At 40.5% G+C, this 20,730-nt stretch overlaps 1 protein-coding gene across 1 annotated transcript in view; it reads left to right on the top strand.

Moving 5' to 3' along the window:
- Positions 1 to 20,730, top strand: part of DNAH14 (dynein axonemal heavy chain 14) — a 415,539-nt gene that overhangs the window by 139,865 nt on the left and 254,944 nt on the right. Inside the window, 5 exon segments of the mRNA XM_073628322.1 lie at positions 771 to 961; positions 5,143 to 5,388; positions 9,597 to 9,718; positions 15,852 to 16,023; positions 19,765 to 19,869. Of these exon segments, the coding sequence (XP_073484423.1) occupies positions 771 to 961; positions 5,143 to 5,388; positions 9,597 to 9,718; positions 15,852 to 16,023; positions 19,765 to 19,869 (836 nt within the window).

The following is a 20,730-nucleotide window of genomic DNA, read 5'->3' as shown; positions in this document are numbered from 1 at the left end:
TTCCCGATGGTGACAACAATGGATCATGTCTAACCAGTTTTTGTCACCATGGCCACTTTTAAGCCTAGTACACACCACTAGTTAGTACAGTGGTCGGGGCTGCTGTACTAACAATACAACGTTAGTACAGCAATCTCCCCTGCTGTTCTATTGTGTTCTGACAGGGTGACGGCCCCCTTGCCAGAACACTTCAGTCAGTGCTCTCAGCTATTGGCTGAGAGCGCTGATTGGGAGCCAGGCGACTGGTGGTTTTCCAGCATACTGGTCCGACAGAAGCCAGCTGAACAGCCGGCTTCAGTCGGACTGGCTGCCATACACACAGCCCGAGTGTCTTACAGTTTTTATTGAACCAGCCGATTTCTACCGAAATTCAACTGCTTTGTACTTGGCTTTAGTCTCCATCAGGGGTGTTTGTGACAGGCTGGCAATTAGGAGACAGGGACAGAGCATTGACATCTTATAAAAAGAAGCACCTCTACAAAGACTTTCATGGCAGGGTTGCTAGGTATTATTTTATTGAAAACTGCAGCTATAAAAATGGATGAATTTTGAAATTACAATAATATGTTAAAGCTTTCAAGAGATTTTATGCTGTACTCAAAATCCCCTCCAAAAATTTTTGAACAGGAAAGCTTACAATAGATTTTACTGCATGGGTTTACATTCACTTATCATCACAGCTCTTGTATGTTCTTACCTTGAAAAGTACGATATGTTGGAGCCAAATTCCTTCTAAAACCAGCTGAAACCAATCTTTGACCTCTTTTTAGGATTACCGCCCAATGATGTCGTGACCAGTCTGAAGCAATCCATCTTGAACTTTAAACAAAGTTTACCCATTGTGGTGGCACTAAGGAATCCGTGTCTCCAAGCTCGACATTGGGATGCCATACATTTCACTATTGGTCGAATGATTACGAGAGACAAGAATTTCACCTTGGGAAATCTTCTGGAATTTAGAGTAAGTGTAATCTAACTAAATTGTTTTAGCAAAAAGTGTTCCAACTCTGAGATTTTTAGAAAATACAATTATGGAATTATGTACCTGGACTGCAATGCCCCTTGAGCTGAGATAATCCTTCCCTGAGGAAATAAATGATATTAATAATAAAAAATGTAGAAGTTCTCATTATCTTGCTGTTTATACAGTTTGCCACAGAATTAATTCGCTAATTGCTAATTTCCTGCTTGGTGGATAAACTGTCTATATATCCATTAACATGCATCAAAATGAGAGATTTCCGTTTTGTATGTGCCAGTTAGCATAATCTTGACAATCATTACATAAGAAAACATGCAAAAATATTTGAGCAATAAAAAAAGCTGACAGCAGTTTAGATTTGAAATATATATATATATATATATATATATATATATATATATATATATATATATATATATATATATATATATATATATTATATGTATGTGTGTATATATATATATATATATATATATATATATATATATACATATATATATATATATATATATATATATATATACATATATATAATTTTTTTTTTTTGACAAACTAGATCTGGATTTAAAAGCTGTGCTGCCTTGGGCCATAAAACCTTCTGTGACCTGCAGATGAATTCTTTCATTCAAGCTATGCTAGACAAACACACAGTGGTTTTCCACTCAACAGGACTAAGGATTTCATATTATACTTATACTAGATCTACTATATTGTCAAAAGTATTGGGACACCTGCCTTTACACACACATGAACTTTAATGGCATCCCAGTCTTAGTCTGTAGGGTTCAATATTGTGTTGGCCTACCCTTTGCAGCTATAACAGCTTCAACTCTTCTGGGAAAGCTGTACACAAGGTTTAGGAGTGTGTCTATGGGAATGTTTGACCATTCTTCCAGAAGCGCATTTGTGAGGTCAGGCACTGATGTTGGATGGGAAGGCTTGGCTCGCAGTCTCCGCTCTAATTCATCCCAAAGGTGTTCTATCGGGTTGAGGTCAGGACTCTGTGCAGACCAGCCAAGTTCCTCCACCCCAATCGGTGCTTGTTTGCCCAATCGGCGAACACCGGAATTGGCGGGTTGCACGGCGGGATGTTCACCCGCTAAGCGCCCCACAATGCACTGCGTTCTGAAAAGTGCATTCCAAGCCCTGATTGGGCAAAGCTTTGCTTAATCAGGGCACAGTGAATAGCTAGTTGTTAGGGAGTGGGACGGGAAGCAGGCCACTTTGTCCCTAACAAATGGATAAGTCATCAGCTGTCAACGGGCTTCCCCGCAATAGAAAAAAGTGAAAAAAATGGCGTGGGGGTCTTCCCCCCCCCAAACCATACCAGGCCACATGCCCTCAACATGGGGGGGGGGTGCTTTGGAGAAGACGTAAAGGCACCAAATTTTTAAAAATGACAGTATTCAAAACAGCCAAACTTGGTGTTTTGAATGCTTTTAAGTGCACAGGAGGCATTTCAGGTCTTATAGACCTCAGATCTCTGCATAAAGAGTACCTGTCACTGCCTATTACCGTCACAAGGGATGTTTACATTCCTTCTGTCAGCAATAAAAGAGATCAGAATTTTTTTTACAAGTGGACTTGGTAAAAATAAAAAAAATAAAATAAATAAGAAGAAAAAAATTCAAAGCGCCCCATCCTTCCGTTCTTACACAGCTTGGGGGGAGGGGGGGCTGTGTAATATGCAGGGGGGCTGTGTGATGTGCAGGGGAGGCTTTGTAATGTAAAGGGGTCCAAAGGTGCGGGGGCTATGTAATGTAGAGGGGTCCAGAGGTATGGGGGCTGTGTAATGTAAAGGGGTCCAGAGGTGCGGGGGCTGTGTAATGTAAAGGAGTCCAGGGGTGCAGGGGCTGTGTAATATAAAGGGGTCCAGAGGTGCAGGGGGCAGTGTAATGTAAAGGGGTCCAGAGTTTCAGGGGCTGTATAATATAAAGAGGTCCAGAGGTGCAGAGGGATGTGTAATGTAAAGGGGCCGGAGGTGTGGGGGCTGTGTAATGTAAAGGGGGCCAGAGATGTGGGGGCTGTGTAATGTTATTGTCAGAAACCATGAATCAGACTGAGACAGAAGTACAGTTAAATCACACTTGTTTAATAATAATAAAAAAGGTAAACAGAGTAAACGTAGTCAAAACATAGCCAGAGTTAAGGAACCGGAACGAATAGTCAGACAAGCCAAAACGTCAGGGAGCCAGAAGGAATGTCAGCCAAGCAAGTCTTTAACAGGAACACAGGAGAGCATCTCTAGAGATGTGACCAAGACGAAGGCAGAGATCATCTGGACTGGACGGCTTAAGTAGGCAGGACTGACGAGCAGGATCATTAACAGGTGAGTCACTGTGGAGAGATAGGAGCTGGAAATTAGCCGACAGCTGAGTGGCCAGCTCAGAGGCCCAGCCCTGATAGTTATCTTCATTCATTAGCAGGTGAATGTGGCCCTCCATGCATTCACATACATTAATCCGACCCTTAAGTGGAAAAAGGCTGCTGACCCCTGCTTTACTGCATATACAGACTGATTTTACTGTTGTGGGTTCAGTAACACTTTAACCGCTTGCCAACCGCACAATGGCACTCCTGCGAGAATCGCTGTAGCTATACGGTAGACGTTTTAAGGACTATAGGGTGCACCCCCGCGCGCCTGCAGCGTGACGTGGGAGCTTGTGCGCGTGACCAGCGGCACGATGGCCACCGGCTACTCGTAGTTACTCCTGGGAAGGAGAGAAAAGAGATCTGTCAAAAAATTACACGGTCAGGAAGGGGGTAAATTCTTCTGGGGCTGAAGTGTTTAAGCATGAACCTTTGTTTTTAATATTTGTGGCTGATTATGTACTTTCTATATAATTGTCACTCTATCCCTTGAGGACGATTATCAAAACGTGTTGGATTTATCCATGTGGGTATGTCTACTTCATGGCAAGATCTGTCTGTATTTTGACCCCATTTGGGCAAAAGAGTGTTTATTTGATCCTTTTTGTAAATGAGGGTACTAATACCAAATGTCAGCCACATACCGTCCTTGTGAAAGTATTTTATATATATATATTGTTATAATTCTTATACCCAAAACCAAAAATGTAATATATTGCAGCTTACCAATCATTGGTTGTGGTGGCTGTCTCAGTTATCTTATTTTAGGATTTTATTCCCTCTGTTTTTACCTGGTGATCTGGCCAGTTACACCCCTCCTGTATTACACAGGTGCCACTCTGGATGAAGGAGCACAGGGGGCAGATTTGGACATCAGCATTGTCAGTCTGAGGGGAAGGAAAGTTTTAGAAGTACTAACAGATTTAAATACACTAACAAATTAAAGCCAAACTCCAGCTAATACTTTATAACCAGTTACAGCAAACATTTCTTTTTTCTTTTGGGATAAAGGTCTTACATAAATTAAAGCTGGTCATTTTAAGTGACTGTGTCCCTGCCAGTGTTAAATGTTCTGTCTCATCCCTGTAACTGCAAAAAACCTTCCTGTTGAAAAACAACAGACTTACTGGTTGGATCACCAGATAAAAATAGAAGAAAGAAAGCCTAAAAAAAGGAAACTAATGCATTCATCAAATCTAAGAATTGGTAAGCTGCGATATAATACATGTTTGCTTTTGGGTTTAACACTGATTTAAAGGAGAAGTATGGCCAAAGCTTTTTTGCACTTTGTTCTGCACTCCTGTGATCCGTTTTCAGCAGATAGTGGGCTAAAGTCCACTGTTGGCTGACGTAACTCAGCCAGTACAGGCTCTGGAAAGATCCCAGCTTTACACTCAAGTTCCACCAAGATGCCTAGACCAGCAGCTGGCTCAGTCTCTTACCGTGCTGCTGAGAGCCTGAGTCAGCTGCTCCTGCCCCCTCCACAGCTCAGAGCTCCAGTGAGCACTGGATGGGCAGAGCAGAGAGCCGGTGACTGTCAGTCTTTGCAGACTGAATACCGAGAACTGAGCACTGAGCAGTGGTCTTCAGTTTAGGGTGTACAGCCGGCGAGGGACAACCACAGCTGGGATTACTGCTGCAGCCATCTAGATGAGTATGATTGTTCAATTTTTTGTATATTCCTGGTGAGTATGATTGTTTATTTTTTTCTATTCCCAAATGTATTTTTTAAGAAACTTTTTTATGATTATGTTTCCTGATTTTGTTCCGTTTTTTGTTTTTTTTTTTAGATATTTCAGCATAAAGATAAAATAATTGACATTTCCACAACAGCAACAAATGAAGCCACCTTGGAGGGGATGCTGAATAAAATTATCACGCTCTGGAATAAAACTGAATTTAAGCTAGCGGTGCACCAGTCTGAACTGTCTGAAATCCTGATTATTGCCTCTGCAGAGGATATTATGACTCAATTAGAGGAAAGTCAGGTTATTCTCACCACTGTGAAGGGCTCTCGTTACTGTGGACCAATCAAGGTAACCTTTCCTGTTGATATTTTGGATAATAAGCCCCAAAATGTATTTATATTATTTTTCCTTGTTAAAAGAAAGAGATGTTGAGGGTGCTGAGGGAATTTGATAGACTGCCATTGCTGAACTTCTGAAAATGTAGGTTCTCTGGCTTTAAAGATATTATTGTTTACCAACAAAGCCATGTCATACCTCATCGCAATCACTTGGCTTTTTTTACCAACAAAACCATCAATAACCATGGTAGCTTACAATATGATCCATGGCTTCATTGATAAATAAACTTTCACCATCGCTCTGATTGTTACGTAGTTTTGTTGATAAACAAAGTCATGTGATCACCATGAGTGTGTTGACATGGCGATTATATTACTTTGTTTGTAGACATAGCACTAGGGTTATTATTTGGCTTAGAGTTATGGCTACCATTGGGGTTTGCTCTAAGGCTAGGGTTGGCACAGTAGTAGGTCCAGGGGACATACTAACTTTTGAGAGTCACTTAAAGCTCTCTGCGCCTTTTAAAACCACTTCCTCACTGGCTCTAATACATTTCGCCTAATGGAGATAAAATCGATTTTGTTGAGATTTTGTGTGCATGTGTAGGTTAAGGAGTGCTTTTTGTTTAAGCAAGGCCACACATTGAAGATCTCTGGATTGAGGGTGTATGTAAGTATTTCTCCAGGTGTCCAAGTGGCAGCACGAAAACAGGTGGGATCATGCCTTAGAGGACAACTTGAACGAAAGGTATGGTTGTCCTTTGAAAAATGTTATCTTAAAAATGGAGGGGTCCTCACATCCTAACATGAATCTTTCTGTTGCATGCACTGCTTGATGGACTGAAGTCTAAGCAGTCATAACAATAGTACTCTTAGAGAATTACTGTATTATATAATCATTTTGTAATTAATTAATGAAGCTACTAATGAAATTTGTGTTACTTCACAGAAGATTTCTCCTGAGATAAATTTGCACAGGTTGGACTGGCAATTTATTATGGTATCTCTGACAGAGCACACATATGTAGTGTGTGGGTATCTGAGTGTGGATTGCGTCTGAATTGCTGCCCCAATGTACCAGAGAGAAAGCATCAGTGAGATTCAGGAACTTAGGTGCAGAGTTTGTGCTTCCAGTTGCTGGTGAACAAATGACCTGATAATCGGTTTATGGACTTTCATTTTAATAGCTTTTAGTGGAGGTTTTTTTTAAATGTCTTCTTTACAATATGTTTTTTTGTCTAGTTTTGGCTTCTAAAATTTATAGAACCCAAAATGATTCAGTACAGAAAAGACGACATTTACAGCAAAAATTGTGAAAAGTGTTCTGTGTGTTCATTATACCTGCGCAACTATTTTGAGACTCATTTACAATTAATGAGTCTTTTAATGTAAAACATAAAATTATATTATAATTATAGCAACACGGCATATGAGTTTTTAGGGAATTGCAAGCCTGCCTGAGCAACAATGAACAAAATTAGAAGTGGTGAAAGAGGGGCGAAACTACTCAGCGTGTGTTTTAATAAGAACATAATTTCCTATGGTGTCAGTAGCACTGCTGCAAACACAAAATATAAACATGAGTTTTTAGGTTGAGAACATAAACTTCTGCTGTGCACAAAATGGTTTGGACCCCTATCAGACCTGAATATGTAAAAAGGTCGCTGGTGGGGGAAGGTGGGCGAAGTAAGCATAACTTTTGAAATGTGTCTAAAGAAAAATTTTCATTTGAATAGTTTTTTTTTTAAGTGTAATGTATAACAAATACGGTACAATTATTAGACATTGTATAAAAAATAACGGAATAATCATATATGAAAAGATGGCACAATTTTTTGTTATGACAGCAAGGTGTTATATATTCAGTATTTATTATGACATTTTGATACTAACATATTATTTTTATCTTTTAACTCTGTGGTCTAATTATTGATTTCTGAATCTGTGTATATTCAATAATCAGTATAAAATTGTGATCAGAATAAGAGCGCTACCTTGTGCTATACTAATGAATCATTAACACAAAACCATAATCAGTATGCAATAATAGTAGTGATACTAAAGTCCATAAAAATGCAAAATAAAGTTTGTGAACTTCAACTTTTCAGTGCAGCCTTAAATTATTCAAATGTTCAAACGAAAGTGCCAAATTGTGATCGTGATATATGGTTTTCATCCCTCAACTTTTGGATCTGAATATTGCTTACTAAATCTATTTTTAAAAAATTGAGCCAGCCATTATGTAATGGTATGCCTTCAGGTTGAGTAATAAGGTAAATGAAGGATAATGTCATATTTTGAAAGGATGGAAGAAGAAGAGGATAAACAACAGCTACATAAATCAATAAATATATTATAAAAGAAGAGTAAAAAGTTAGGATATTTTTAGTGTTGAATAGAGTTTAGAAGATTTGTAACCTTTTGCCAGGGTTTTTTCTTATGTCTCTGTCCCCATTAGAGAGATTCACCCCCTCTGTTTGTCTTGGTCTCCATTGTTACTGGTAGGAAAGGTGATGGGAAATCCAAAATTTTTACAGGGGTGAGGGAAAGTCTTCTAATGAGGACATCTGTTTGGGTGACAACTGTCTAAGAGGAGTACTTCCTTCTTTGTGAATATTTCCTTTAACTTCCTTTGTTTGTAGTCGTTCCTGAGGTCCTCCAGTCCTTTTAAGTTTGTTGCCCTTCTCTGGACTTTCTCCAGTTCCCACACCTCCCTCCTGAAGATTGGTGACCAGAACTGGGCAGCATACTCCAGATGTGGCCAAACCTAAGATTTATAAAGTGGCAGGATTATAGTTTTATCTCTGGAGTAAATTCCTTTTTTATGCATGCCAATATTCTGTTAGCTTTGCTTGCTGCAGCTTGGCATTGCATGCTGTTGCTCAGTCTGTCTTCTACTAGGACCCTCAGATCTTTTTCTATCCTGAATTCCCCCAGAGGTTCTCCCCCTAGCGAGTAACTTGCATTCACATTTTTAGCCCCCAAGTGCATTACTTTACATTTTTTTTACATTAAACCTCATTTGCCATGTAGTTTTCCACCCCATTATTTTATTGAGGCCCCCTTGTACTATATCTTGCTGTGACAGATATGTAGATATTCCTTTTATACCTTTACAATTGCAGTAGGTCCCCACTGCATGTTTTTCTTATGGGATAATAAATAAAGTGAGATACTTATCTGATATTAACCCTCACATTGCAGCAGGAAACCCACTGCAATGTAAAGTTTTTTTTATTCCCTGGAATTCAGCTTTAAACCCCTAACTTCATAATCCCACTTACATACCTAAACCACTTCCTTTTACCCCTCCAGCTTACACAGTATGGCCCCTTTTCTTAAAATGCTGGCAATGGAGAACTCATTTGAATATGGCTAAGCAGGCCTTATGAGTTCCACAAAAGCACAAAGCACAGTCTGTTTGCTACCCCTGCCTCTGCTACCCCTGTTCCTGCCTCACAGTACATTGTCCACATTCTTCAGTCTGGGTGCAAGCTAATTCTATTAGAGTGTTTGTTCATATTAGAGCCTCCTCTTTCTTTACACACAAGTCAGTGGAAAAGCGAAAGCAGCTCAAGGCAGCAGCTCAGGTGGAGTTCAGAGCCAATTCACTTCAGATAGATCTCAGAAGCATCAAAACTGCATCTCAAATACAAAGCATGTCCATTTGCAATGTCCACACTCCCCCTTGTCACTCCATTGCCACTGCTGACTTCTGCCAGTCTTTTTTTTTGGATCTAGCAACTTCAGCCCACTGATAATGTGACTCCTGTGCATGCTTGATGTTTGAGCTACATCATCGCTGCACCCGGCTCCATTCTCAGCATCTCACAGATGAGAGATTTTCTGAAACTTAATCACCCAGAATCTGGTGCAGCTGTGAATGGTAGCCAATCAGCTTCTAACCTCAGCTTGTTCAATTAAGCGTTGCTAATAAAACCTGGAAGTTGATTGGTTTCTCTGCAGAGCTGCACCAGATTTTGCACGTTCCTGTTTTAGTAAATCTCCCCCAGAGTGTACACATAATAAAAAAAATTGCTGAGAGCATGAAGAAGAAGTACATGCAAAGTCTTTTCTGCCAAATAAAAACTCCTAGCAGTTTTTTGTTTTTAGACTTTAGTTCTCCTTAAAATAATATCCACCAGAATGGCTGTTAGTATTTCATAAGCAGTGAAGGTTTCCTATTAAGTATTCTGATGCCTTTTATATGTCTTTCAGAACATTGTTGATGAATGGGACAGAAAACTAAACCTCTTTTCCCGTACCATGGAGGAGTGGATGACGTGCCAAAGAAATTGGCTGTACTTGGAGCAAATCTTCCTGGCGTCTGACATCCAGAGGTACCAGCTCTATAACAATATTTCCTGTTAGTTTAGCCTCCCTGGCGGTATGATTATGTCAGATTTTTGCATCTCAAAGCAGTACAATTATTTTGCATAGAAATTTGGCGTTTTATATTGTAGGCCTGTAATTCTTAGCAATAACACACTTAAATCTGTCCACCAAGAGTCTAGTAGATATCCCAGGTATGATGAAGTTTGAAACACAAAATCATAAATTATAATATAATAAATAAATATAAATAATTATATAAAATAATAATATAATAATAAAATTAATTTCCACACGATTCACTATCTCTCAATTCTGCAAGCGTTCTAATTTACTATAGTTGTTTTCTAGCTGGTCTAAAACCACTTTTGACATAAAGGGACACTTTTTGGTTGCTATGGACAATCTCAAGTTTCCAGGCAGAATGAACAGTATATATAATATAAATCTGCACGCAGGACGTTGGACAAAGCACAGGGGACAAAAGGGATGTGAAATAATTTCATACAGTAATGTAATCTGTAAGATTACAGTGTACTGTATGTATTATGATTTTTCACTCTTTTGAATTTGCCGCCGGGCTCCGCCCCCGTGCGTCGCGACGCTCACAGGGAACAGAGCCTGGCACTGAGAGGCTTTGGGCGGAGGACAGAGCCCATGGACACAGCGGGGGGACATCACAGGATCCTGGGGACAAGGTAAGTATACTGCACCAGGATCCTGCAATGCAATCCCGAGTGTGGATCGGGGTTACCGCTAATGGTGCTGAAATTTAACCCCCGAGCCACATTCGGGAAAACCCACAGGGAGGTTAATGCTGCAATTATAAGTGGCAGGGGTTGGGGCATCTCACCAGATAATGAAAGCAGAGCCCCATTCATTGTTATTTTTTTAATAGTGAAGTTCAGTTGCTTCATTCACTGACTGGAGGAGTTATGAAACCCAGTTGTTGAAAATCTAACTTTCAACGTAATACTTTCCAGGTGCATCAAATTAAAAGGTGTGCAAGGTATTACAGTTAATTTCCTTTCTAAAGCAGCTACATCCTGAGTAGAAAAGTCTGTCCCCTGCCAGCATATTGTAGAGAAGGACCCTTGTGGTAAGCGTGCTTTCTACAAATGTTCGACACACCCCATCAATACTCCTAGTTGATTGGAGAGTTACAACTCTGAATTAGCATGGGGTGTGTAAGATCCCCTTAGATATGGTGGATACAATAGTTTTACTTTTTAAACTTTTTTTTCACCGTGTGATCCTGCCAGTAACGCACATCCTATCTAAACTATTTGCCCACTGGGCACTTAAACCCCCTTCCTAACCAGGCCAATTTTCAGCTTTCAGCGCTCTCACACTTTGAATTACTTAGTCATGCAACATTGTACCCATAAGAAATTTTTGTCCTTTTTTTCCACACAAATAGAGCTTTTTTTTGGTGGTATTTGATCACCACTGGGGATTTTATTTTTTGCGCTATTAATAAAATAAAAAACGAAAATTTGGTAAAAAAAAATGCATTTTTCTTCGTTTCGGTTATAAAATTTAGCAAATTTAGTCATTTTTCTTCATAAATTTTGCCCAAAATTTATACTGCTACATATCTTTGGTAAAAATAACCCAAATCCGTGTATATTATTTGGTCTTTGTGAAAGTTATAGTGTCTACAAACTATGGTGCCAATCTCTGAAAATTGATCACATCTGATCACACCTGATCTACCGACGGCCTATCTCATTTCTTGAGACACTAACATGCCAGGAAAATACAAATACCCCCCAAATGACCCCTTTTTGGAAAGTAGACATTCCAAGGTATTTAGTAAGAGGCATGGTAAGTTTTTTAAGTTGTCATTTTTTCCTATAATTCTTTGCAAAATGAAGATTTTTATTTTATTTTTTATTTTTTTACAAAATTGTCATAATAACATGTTACTTCTCACACACAGCATATGCATACCACAAATCACACCCCAAAACACATTCTGCTACTCCTCCTAAGTATGGTGATACCACATGTGTGAGACTTTTTCACAGCCTGGCCACATACAGAGGCCCAACCTACAGGGAGCATCATTAGATGTTCTAGGAGCATACATGACACATAATTTCTTGATTATCTCTTACACTTTTGAAGGCCCTGGAGCACCAGGACAATGGAAACGCCCAAAAAATTACCCCATTTTGTAAACAAACAGCCCAACACATAATCTAAAAGGCATAATAAGTCTTTTGAACATGTAATTTTTTTTCACAGGTTTTTGGAAAATGTGGAAAGAAAATGAAAACACATTTTTTTTTATACATGGTTGTCCATGTATAAGATATTTCCAACACAAGGCATGTACATAGCAAAAATGATACCCCAAAATATAATCTGCTACTCGTCCTGAGTATGGCAATACCACATGTGAGACTTTTCCACAGCCTGGCCACATAGAGAAGCCTAACATGTAGGGAGCTCCATCAGTTGTTCTAGGAGCATAAATTACACATCTAATTTGACTTCCTATTACACTTTTGTGAGACACTGATGGGCACTGTAGTGGCACTGATGGGTACTGTAGTGGTATGGATGTGGCATGGATGAGTATGGATGTGACATAAAAGTGGAACGGACAAGCACTGATGTGGCATGGATGAGCACTGATGTGGCATGCATGTGGCACAGATGAGCACTGATGTGGCATGGATGAGCATGAATGAGCCACGGATGGACACAGATGAGCCATGGATGGGCAGGATGGGGATGGATGAGCATGGATGAGCATGGTTGGGCATGGATGAGCACGGATGGGCAAGGATGAGCACAAATGAACATGGCTGGGCACGGATGAGCATGGCTGGGCACGAATGGCCATGGCTGAGCACGGATGAGCATGGCTGGTCAAGGCTGGGCACGGATGAGCATGAATGAGCATGGATGAGCACGAATGAGCATGGATGAGCACGGCTGGGCATTGATGAGTCAGGGATGAATGGATGAGGCAGGGATGGGCACAGATCAACGCTGTGGGCACTTCAGATTCAGCCCACAGCATTGCTGCACCTGCTCCCTCCTCTCTTCGCACAATGTACCAATCGGTGCGAGAAGAGGGGAGGAGCTGAACCGGAAATGCTCTGGTCTGTTTACATCTGATCGCTCCATCATCAGATGGGGCAATCATATGGTAAAGCGCCGCTGTCATTGACCCTTTACTCCGTTCCGTGACCTAGTGGTCCTGGACATTCCCCTGTGTGTGCCCCAGGGGGTGTGCAGGAGCGCGATTCTGGTAGGACGTTGTAGTACTCCCTCCCAGAGTTAGTCGATCGTGCTGTAGCCGTTTTTCGGCTATGGCCTGGTCGGCAAGTGGTTAAGATGGCCATACACTATATAATCTGATTTGTACAATTTTTGTACAGTGTCTTTTAGAGTTGCCAAAACTTTGTAATAGTAGGACACACCTGAACAAGCCATTCAATTGGTGGCAAATCAGGCAGGCCCTTGCACTTTGAAACTGATTGTAGGGATTTCCCCTCACTTTTTTTTTTTACTATGGCAGGAAATGAAGAGATATCTGCCCAATAGGACACAAATGTCAAGAAAAAAAAAATACAGGGGTTATAACCCTCCCTTACTCTGTTTAAAATGAAATAAAAGTTTTGCCTATAGTTCAACATGGTTATGATGAGAGAGAATTACAAGCTCCACAAACTCGGTCACATTGGACCAGAACACTTACAATGAACCGGACAACGAGTAGTGGTGCACTGTGTAGATACTCAATAGCATCTGACAGTGGAGGCGTCTGGAAAGTAGATCGGCAATGGGGCCCCTTAATCAGGAAGGCTACTGCTCGAGACACAACGACAGTCCCTACTCTGTCCCTCCTCCATAGGAACCTGACCCTATGCTAATCCGACTGTCCCTAACCAGCGGGGAATCTGTCCCTGCACGCCAACCCGAAGGGGACAGTGTTTTTATAAGCACTGCCCACATCAAAGATGGCCACCAGATCAGTCAGGGCAGCAGCGTCCAATCGGAAAGCTGCTTCCCTGATGACACCTACTGAGGCCTGGGAGGAACCTGATTACCCCCTTGTCCTCCACCCTCCCTGCAGGGGCGACCGCCAAACAGCACGACCTTTGCAGGGAGGCTAAATTACATCTGCCTACACTGCTTTATATAAACATCAGTGTACCGCAGAGATCACATGACCATTGACTTGGTACTAGTCATGTGACTGGCCATCAGCGGGGCCCAGAATTGAATTTTTCTGAAAATTTTAAAGTTTGTTTTAAAATGTTTTTATTCAATTAATTTACCAAGTAGACTTGGAAATATCATAAAATGATTGAACTGCATTGTAATTGCTGTGGGATCTGCTGTAATATACTTAAATGAGGGTTATACACTGTATAGATGTACACTATTGCAGGTAAAAGAAGACAGCTGATCTTTAAAACTTTCATAGATGCTGCTTTGGTCTTAAACTTTTTGCAGCCTGAGACAGTTGATGCAGTTGTCTTTCCCTAGGGGCCAGCCAAGCTCAGGATATTTTGCATTGATGTCATCTTCACACGATTAGATGTAATTCTGTAGCCTGTGTAAAGAAATTCAGTGTGACACTTGACTATTCTGTTATTACAAAACAATACAATTTCTTTTTTTTCCCCTAGCATATTATAGGACAATATGTATGCCAATACTCGTACAGAATTCAGCTGACTCTGAGATGTGAAAACTTTAAAGTGTAATTTGTTCAAAATGCAAGTTTTACACCATATACAGAACTTGTTCTACTTTCATTAGTTTTATTCATAATGTTCTTCTGCATGTCACTGTTCCCTCATGTATTTACATGGTATGATGATAGAAACAGTATACAACATATCTCAGGATCAGCCCAATTAAAAATGATAATTCCGTTTTTTGTAGACACCCGTCAAAACTGAACACTGGGTATAAACACTTTAAAAAATATTGCCTTATAGCCTTAATACAATTATTATTATTATTATTATTATTATTATTATACAGGATTTATATAGCACCCTCAGTTCACACAGCGCTTTACATTTTAAAAAGGGAGACAGTGCAGTTACAATACAATAATATACAACAGGGTTAAGAGGGCCATGCTCATAATACAATCTAATAGGGTGGAGCAAGTGGTACAAAAGGTTATAACTGCAGGGGATGATCTGATGGAAGTGATAAAAGATTAGTTGGACGAGTAATAGGCTTCCCTGAAGAGATGAGTTTTCAGGGATCGCCTAAAGGCAGCCAGAGTAGGAGATAGCTGGACAGATTGAGGTAGAGAGTTCCAGAGGATGAGGGAGGCTCTGGAGAAGTCCTGGAGATAAGCATGGGAGGAGGAGACAAGGGAGCTTGAGAGGAGGAGGTCTTGGGAGGAGCATAGAGGAAGGTTTGGGTGATATTTGGAGACAAGATTGGTGATGTAGCTCAGGGCAGAGTTATGAATGGTTTTGTATGATGCTGATAGTATTTTGAATTTAATTTGCTGGGCAATCAGAAGCCAATGTAGGGATTGGCAGAGAGGGGTAGCAGACACTGAGCGGGTAGTAAGGTAGATGAGTCTGGCAGCAGCATTCATGATAAACAGGCGAGGGGATGGCCTATGGAGAGGTAGGCCTATGAGAAGGGAATTGCAATACAATGTGTTATAAACCCATATTGTGTGCACCAAATGCTTTTGAAAACCCAGGTATTACCTGGTAAATGTACCAGTGACATCCTCACTGGGCTGCACATAGCCTGTGTAGAAAGCTGAGCTACGTGAGGGACCCAGCAGTCCCCATCCTCTACAGGCTGCCTGCAGAAAGCTACAAAGTGGTGGATACAAGACCAGTCACCCTGTACAACAAGAGAGCAGCAGTAACTGGTCTGTATTACAGAAAGTTCCTGCACAGAATCAAAGGGGATTTTCTTGCTGGATTATTGCACAGATCTGTAAGAAATACACGCATGAGGCCAAGATTCAAGATTAAGAATACTCATATTTATTACATTTTGGCAGTGTTTGTTTAGCCTGCTGACAATTTCCTATATCCCTCTTAATTATCACTTTTTTGGTGGGACTTCTCTTCCAAAAGAATCATGAAAAAGAAAGTGCTTCAGTATTTAGACTTTGATTTCTCATTATAGGCAGCTCCCAGCAGAGGCCAAGCTGTTCGCCCAAGTGGACAGTTCCTGGAAAGAATTAATGAGCCACACGAAGGATAAACTCAATGCCCTACGGGCTGCTACTGCGCCAGGGGTCCTTGAGATCTTACAGAATAACAATGCTCATTTGGAGAAGATACTAAAATGTCTGGAGGTAGGTGAAAGAAACAGCTGGCATGTGTTTGCTGCCCCGTATTTCTCCTGCTGGTGGCATTCCACTTTCAAATTGTCACCAGTCAGTGTCTTTCCTGAGATCACGCTACCTTCTTGAGCACTGACTGTTGTTAGGTCTATTTATGCCAGTTGTCTTGTCAGCCAAGTACCTTGAATTTTCTTTCTTCTAGTTTGCAGTGTTTTTATTTTGCCTTCCTGTTTCTTTTGAGTTTTAAGCTGGCCAGAGATAGATCGAAAACCAGATGGTTCAGCAGGGACAGGATGAATTTCCTGTTAGCGCCCACTGTTTCCGGTGTGTGCGGCCACCCCTGTTCAACAGAGGTTGATCATTAGATCTACGAAGGACTTTCAAGTCAAACCGGAACTTTTAATTTTACAGGTATAAAAATGCTAGCATGGCGATACTACACGCAGTAGTAAGTGGCAAGTGTGTCCTATTACTGATAGGCGACGCACATGTAGCGGTCCAGTCTAGAGACCGTTAATCAAGATGGCAGACAACCGTGTTAGTGCAGTGGAAGTGTAAAGCAGTGGAGGCATGTGGACTCGCCACCACCAAACAAATTTAAAACAATTGCGTATGCAGTTAAAGTGATGGCAAGGGTTTTCTGGGACAAACGTGGCATATTTTATTTGGATTTTTTCCCAGTGGTGCCACTATCAACAGTGAATATTACTATTGTGTTCTGAGTGATGTGCATATGCATCTGTGGAAAAAAATGACCTACTTTGATCACTAAGGGCGTCCTGTTTCTCCAAGACAATGCACAAGCTCATCCTACTCATCATACTACGTGCACATTACAGCAACTTGGCTGGGAGGTATTGCCACGTCCTTCTTATAGCCCGGACCTCACTTTGAGTGATTTCCACCTGTTTGGACCCCTAAAAGAGTTCCTCGGAGGTCAGCATTTCAGGACTGATGACAAAGTGAAGCAGTCCATCCTAGGATGGTTCAGGCGTACTGACAAATCTTTCTATGCCAAAACTTTAAACACTGGAATACGTACATAAATGTAGCAGGGGAGTATATTGAAAATAAATGCAGTTTCCACTCCTTGAAATGTGTTTTTTTATTAAAAAAAAAGTCCCAGTTTGACTTGAACGCCCCTTGTATTATGTTGACATTTGTTCCTAATGTGATTTATACAGCAGTGTATGCGCCTTATTGTGACCGTGTTACCAAACTTAAAAACTATTAGGACAGAAAATGACCACAGTTTCACTAAAAGTGACTTGGCTTGCTTGTACTAGTGCTGTGCTAACAAAAACGTGTGCCTTAATGTTCATAGCCATATATACCCCACTGATAAGCCAGCCCTTGTATTTTTCTTATCCTGCCTGGTGTGTGCTGATTCTATACTATATAAGAGGTTTGTAATTGTACTGGGCTTTGATATGCTCAGAGCGTGAGGCTTGCACAGCTTGCTTTACCTAAATGATCACAGAATTCTAAATTTAATATCCTTGATCATTATGAATATAAGTAATGGGCCTTCAAGGGAAACTACATTCTTTTTATATTTTTTCAAATATTTAAATGAATATGTTTAGCTTAAAGCCTAACTCCAGGTCTAGCCCCTTTAACCTTCCACCCACCCTCCCTTTCCACACATTCTTTACTCACTCTTTTCTGAAGTCTTTATGCCAGTCACTCAGGGTCCTCTTCTTTTTCTGATCTTGCTGCAACACAGGGCAGTCCTGGATAGTATAAAGAGTGGCGCTGATGTGATGGAACCAGCAGTGCATCATTATACTTTAAATGAGTGGTGCCCTGGTGACACCTCTTTAGGGGCGGATTCTTGACTCCCTGTACTCAGTTTCTCTTCAGTCTTCAGAGTTGAGTGATGTTCAGCATCATTCAGCTGGTAAGTCTGAGGACATCTTGTGGTGAAAAAAAAGTACTGTGGAGGCCAGGTATGGATTGAATGTGAGTGTTGCAGGCAGAGCTTCCTGCTTAGTAGTGGTGCGCATTGACTGTGCTTTATTACTCCACTTTTTTATTGAAATACTGTGGGTCAGGTCTGACTCAATTAAAAACAATAAATCCACTAGCAGAACTTATTTCTGCACCCATTAAATTTAAAATATGCCTACCTAAATATGATATAGGATTTAACATGTTAATGTAATTTCAATAGTTCTTTTAGTTTTTATTTTTAAATCTCTAGGTTTTGTTAAAATAATGCCTTGTGATCCTGACATGAAGGTGTTTGTTTAGACACTTCTTGTTACAGGGTTGACAACTGTCTCCCAGATGTACTTCTGTGTTGTCACACTGTCACAGAAACCCCTGGAGGAGACTACAAGTGGCCAGTGAGGCCACATATTGCATGGACATGCTCCACCAGGGTCAATATCTGGAAGTCCATTAAGGGGGTTTGCGGTGGAGCACTGGTGGTGATTGTGGAGGTTGAGATCTGTATGCACTGACTTTGAAAATTCACTACTTCTTTTATTACATATCCTATTTATTGGGACTTTTGGGGACTATGATTTATGAAGAACTGATTTATATCCTGTGCCACCTGAGCTATGCAATTTGTGGTAACTTGGTATATATATATATATATATATATATATATATGTGTATATATATATATATATATATATATACAAACAGTATATGTTGAGGTGGCTATGGAACGAACAATTCTGATTTTTTGTTTGCTCTGTCTGTTATTATATTATTTTTTAGCAATCTATTTTAATACTCATTTGTACGCAGCGCGGTGATTGAGTGGTATTGTATAGGTCAGGGATATGAAATTAGTGGACCTCCAGCTGTTACAAAACTACAAGTCCCATCATGCCTTGGCCTCTTGGTGTCATGCTTGTGGCTGTCAGAGTCCTGCTATGCCTCATGGGATTTGTAGTTCTGCAACAGCTGGAGGTCCGCTAATTGCATATCCCTGGTATAGGGTTTACATATACTTCAACTATTTATGACTTATGGACCAGTAGCATATTAGATGTGCTTTGGTGTCTATACTTACCTTCACTGCCTCCCTGTTTCCTGATGGTCTGTGAAAATCCTGGTGTTTTCGTGACTGGAGGAACGGCGAGATTGTGGCAACAGAATAAAACTGTTCACATACCTGCAGTCAGCCCTGTCCACACTATGTCTAGGAACTCCCAAAAGATCCATGTAATGCCACTGCCTGCATGACCAAATTTAGGAGGCATGTTCATGATGCCCAGGCCACTGAAGAAGCAGTTGGATAATGCTGGATGCCATTTAGCCTAGAAGTAACCATGAGCTGTAATGCAAATATACCCTCCCTCTGTATGGAACACAATTATTAAAGGAATACAACATGCTCCAAAATAAATGAAAATTGCACAACCCACAATCACCGGTTGGGTTTTAACTTTTCAATGTAAACAGTTAAAGAATCGTTTCTTTCTCAATATGTTGCTGAGCTGCATAAAATTTCCTTCCGTGTGGCAGAACAAATGGTCCATTAAATCTGCCTGTGCCACTACATTACACCGAATCAATTTAATCAACACAACATATTTTCATTATTAACTGCAAAATTTCTGTCTTTTTAAAGGGGTTTTTCAGTGGAAAACTGGCAATGCGGAGGTGCAGGGGTCCTGTATTGGGTTGCATTTAGCTGTGGTATGGACACAGAGGGTCTCCACCAGTTCACTTTCCCTTGATGTTGCTCATTAAGTTAATTTGATTGTCTATAATCTCCAAACTGTTGTTTTTCAGGACTTTCTAGAAATCAAGCGAAGAGTTTTTCCGAGATTCTACTTTCTCAGCAATGACGAGCTTTTGGCCATCTTGGCAGAAAGCAGGAATCCCAATGTGGTCCAGGTAAAAGACCAATAATCTGCCACACAGTGGCATTTTTTTTTAAACACATAAAATGAAAAAGCCTTATATTTCAAACTAAGGTTGTGTTTTTTTTAACCAGCTGTAGTTAACAGAAGAACAGTCATTAAATTAGCTTATAGCTGAACTCCAGGTACAAAAACTTTAATTTAAATATTTTCCTCAATAGCCATAAAAATATAAATCTATGTTGTGTGCACCAAATGCATTTGCAAACCCAGTTATTACCTTAGGAAAGTGGGAGTTACATAATCACTGGGCTGCACATGGCTTGTGCAGAGAGCAGACCCAGCAGGTCCACCCACTACAGGCTGTCTGCAGAAAACTACAGGAGGGGGCGGAGACAAGACTAGCCACCCTGCACAAGGAGAGAGAGCAGCAGTGACCGGTCTTTATTACAGGAAGCTCCTGCACAGAGGAAAAGTGTCACACTGGATTACTGCACAGATCTGGAAGAAATACACAAAGCACTCCAAGATTCAAGTAGGAATACAAATGACTATTGTATTTAGACAATATTTATGTATCTCGGAGATCAGCTTTAAAGAAACTCTTCACAACTGAGCTTTAAGTGGATCTACAGCTATTGTTTGTTTTGGATAGTAGAAATTACATAAAACCTATTTTTTATGCTTTTTGTGTCCCTTTGGAGAGATCTCCCCTTCACTTTCTGTCCCACAGACACAACAGGAGGTGAAATTCTTTCCGAAGTGAGGGGACTAGTCCCTTAGACAGATGTCACCAGAAAAGGTGTCCACATTGAAAGATCTCCTGTTCCAGTGACAGCTGTAAAGTGTTGGATTTCCTGTCTGATAAAGCCTTTGACCCTGGACAGGAAGTGGA

The sequence above is a fragment of the Aquarana catesbeiana genome, linkage group LG04 (assembly GCF_042186555.1).
Source record: "Aquarana catesbeiana isolate 2022-GZ linkage group LG04, ASM4218655v1, whole genome shotgun sequence".
Lineage (NCBI taxonomy): Eukaryota > Metazoa > Chordata > Amphibia > Anura > Ranidae > Aquarana > Aquarana catesbeiana.
The sequence above is the reverse complement of the archived record's forward strand: the minus strand, read 5'-3'. Positions and strand labels throughout refer to the sequence as shown.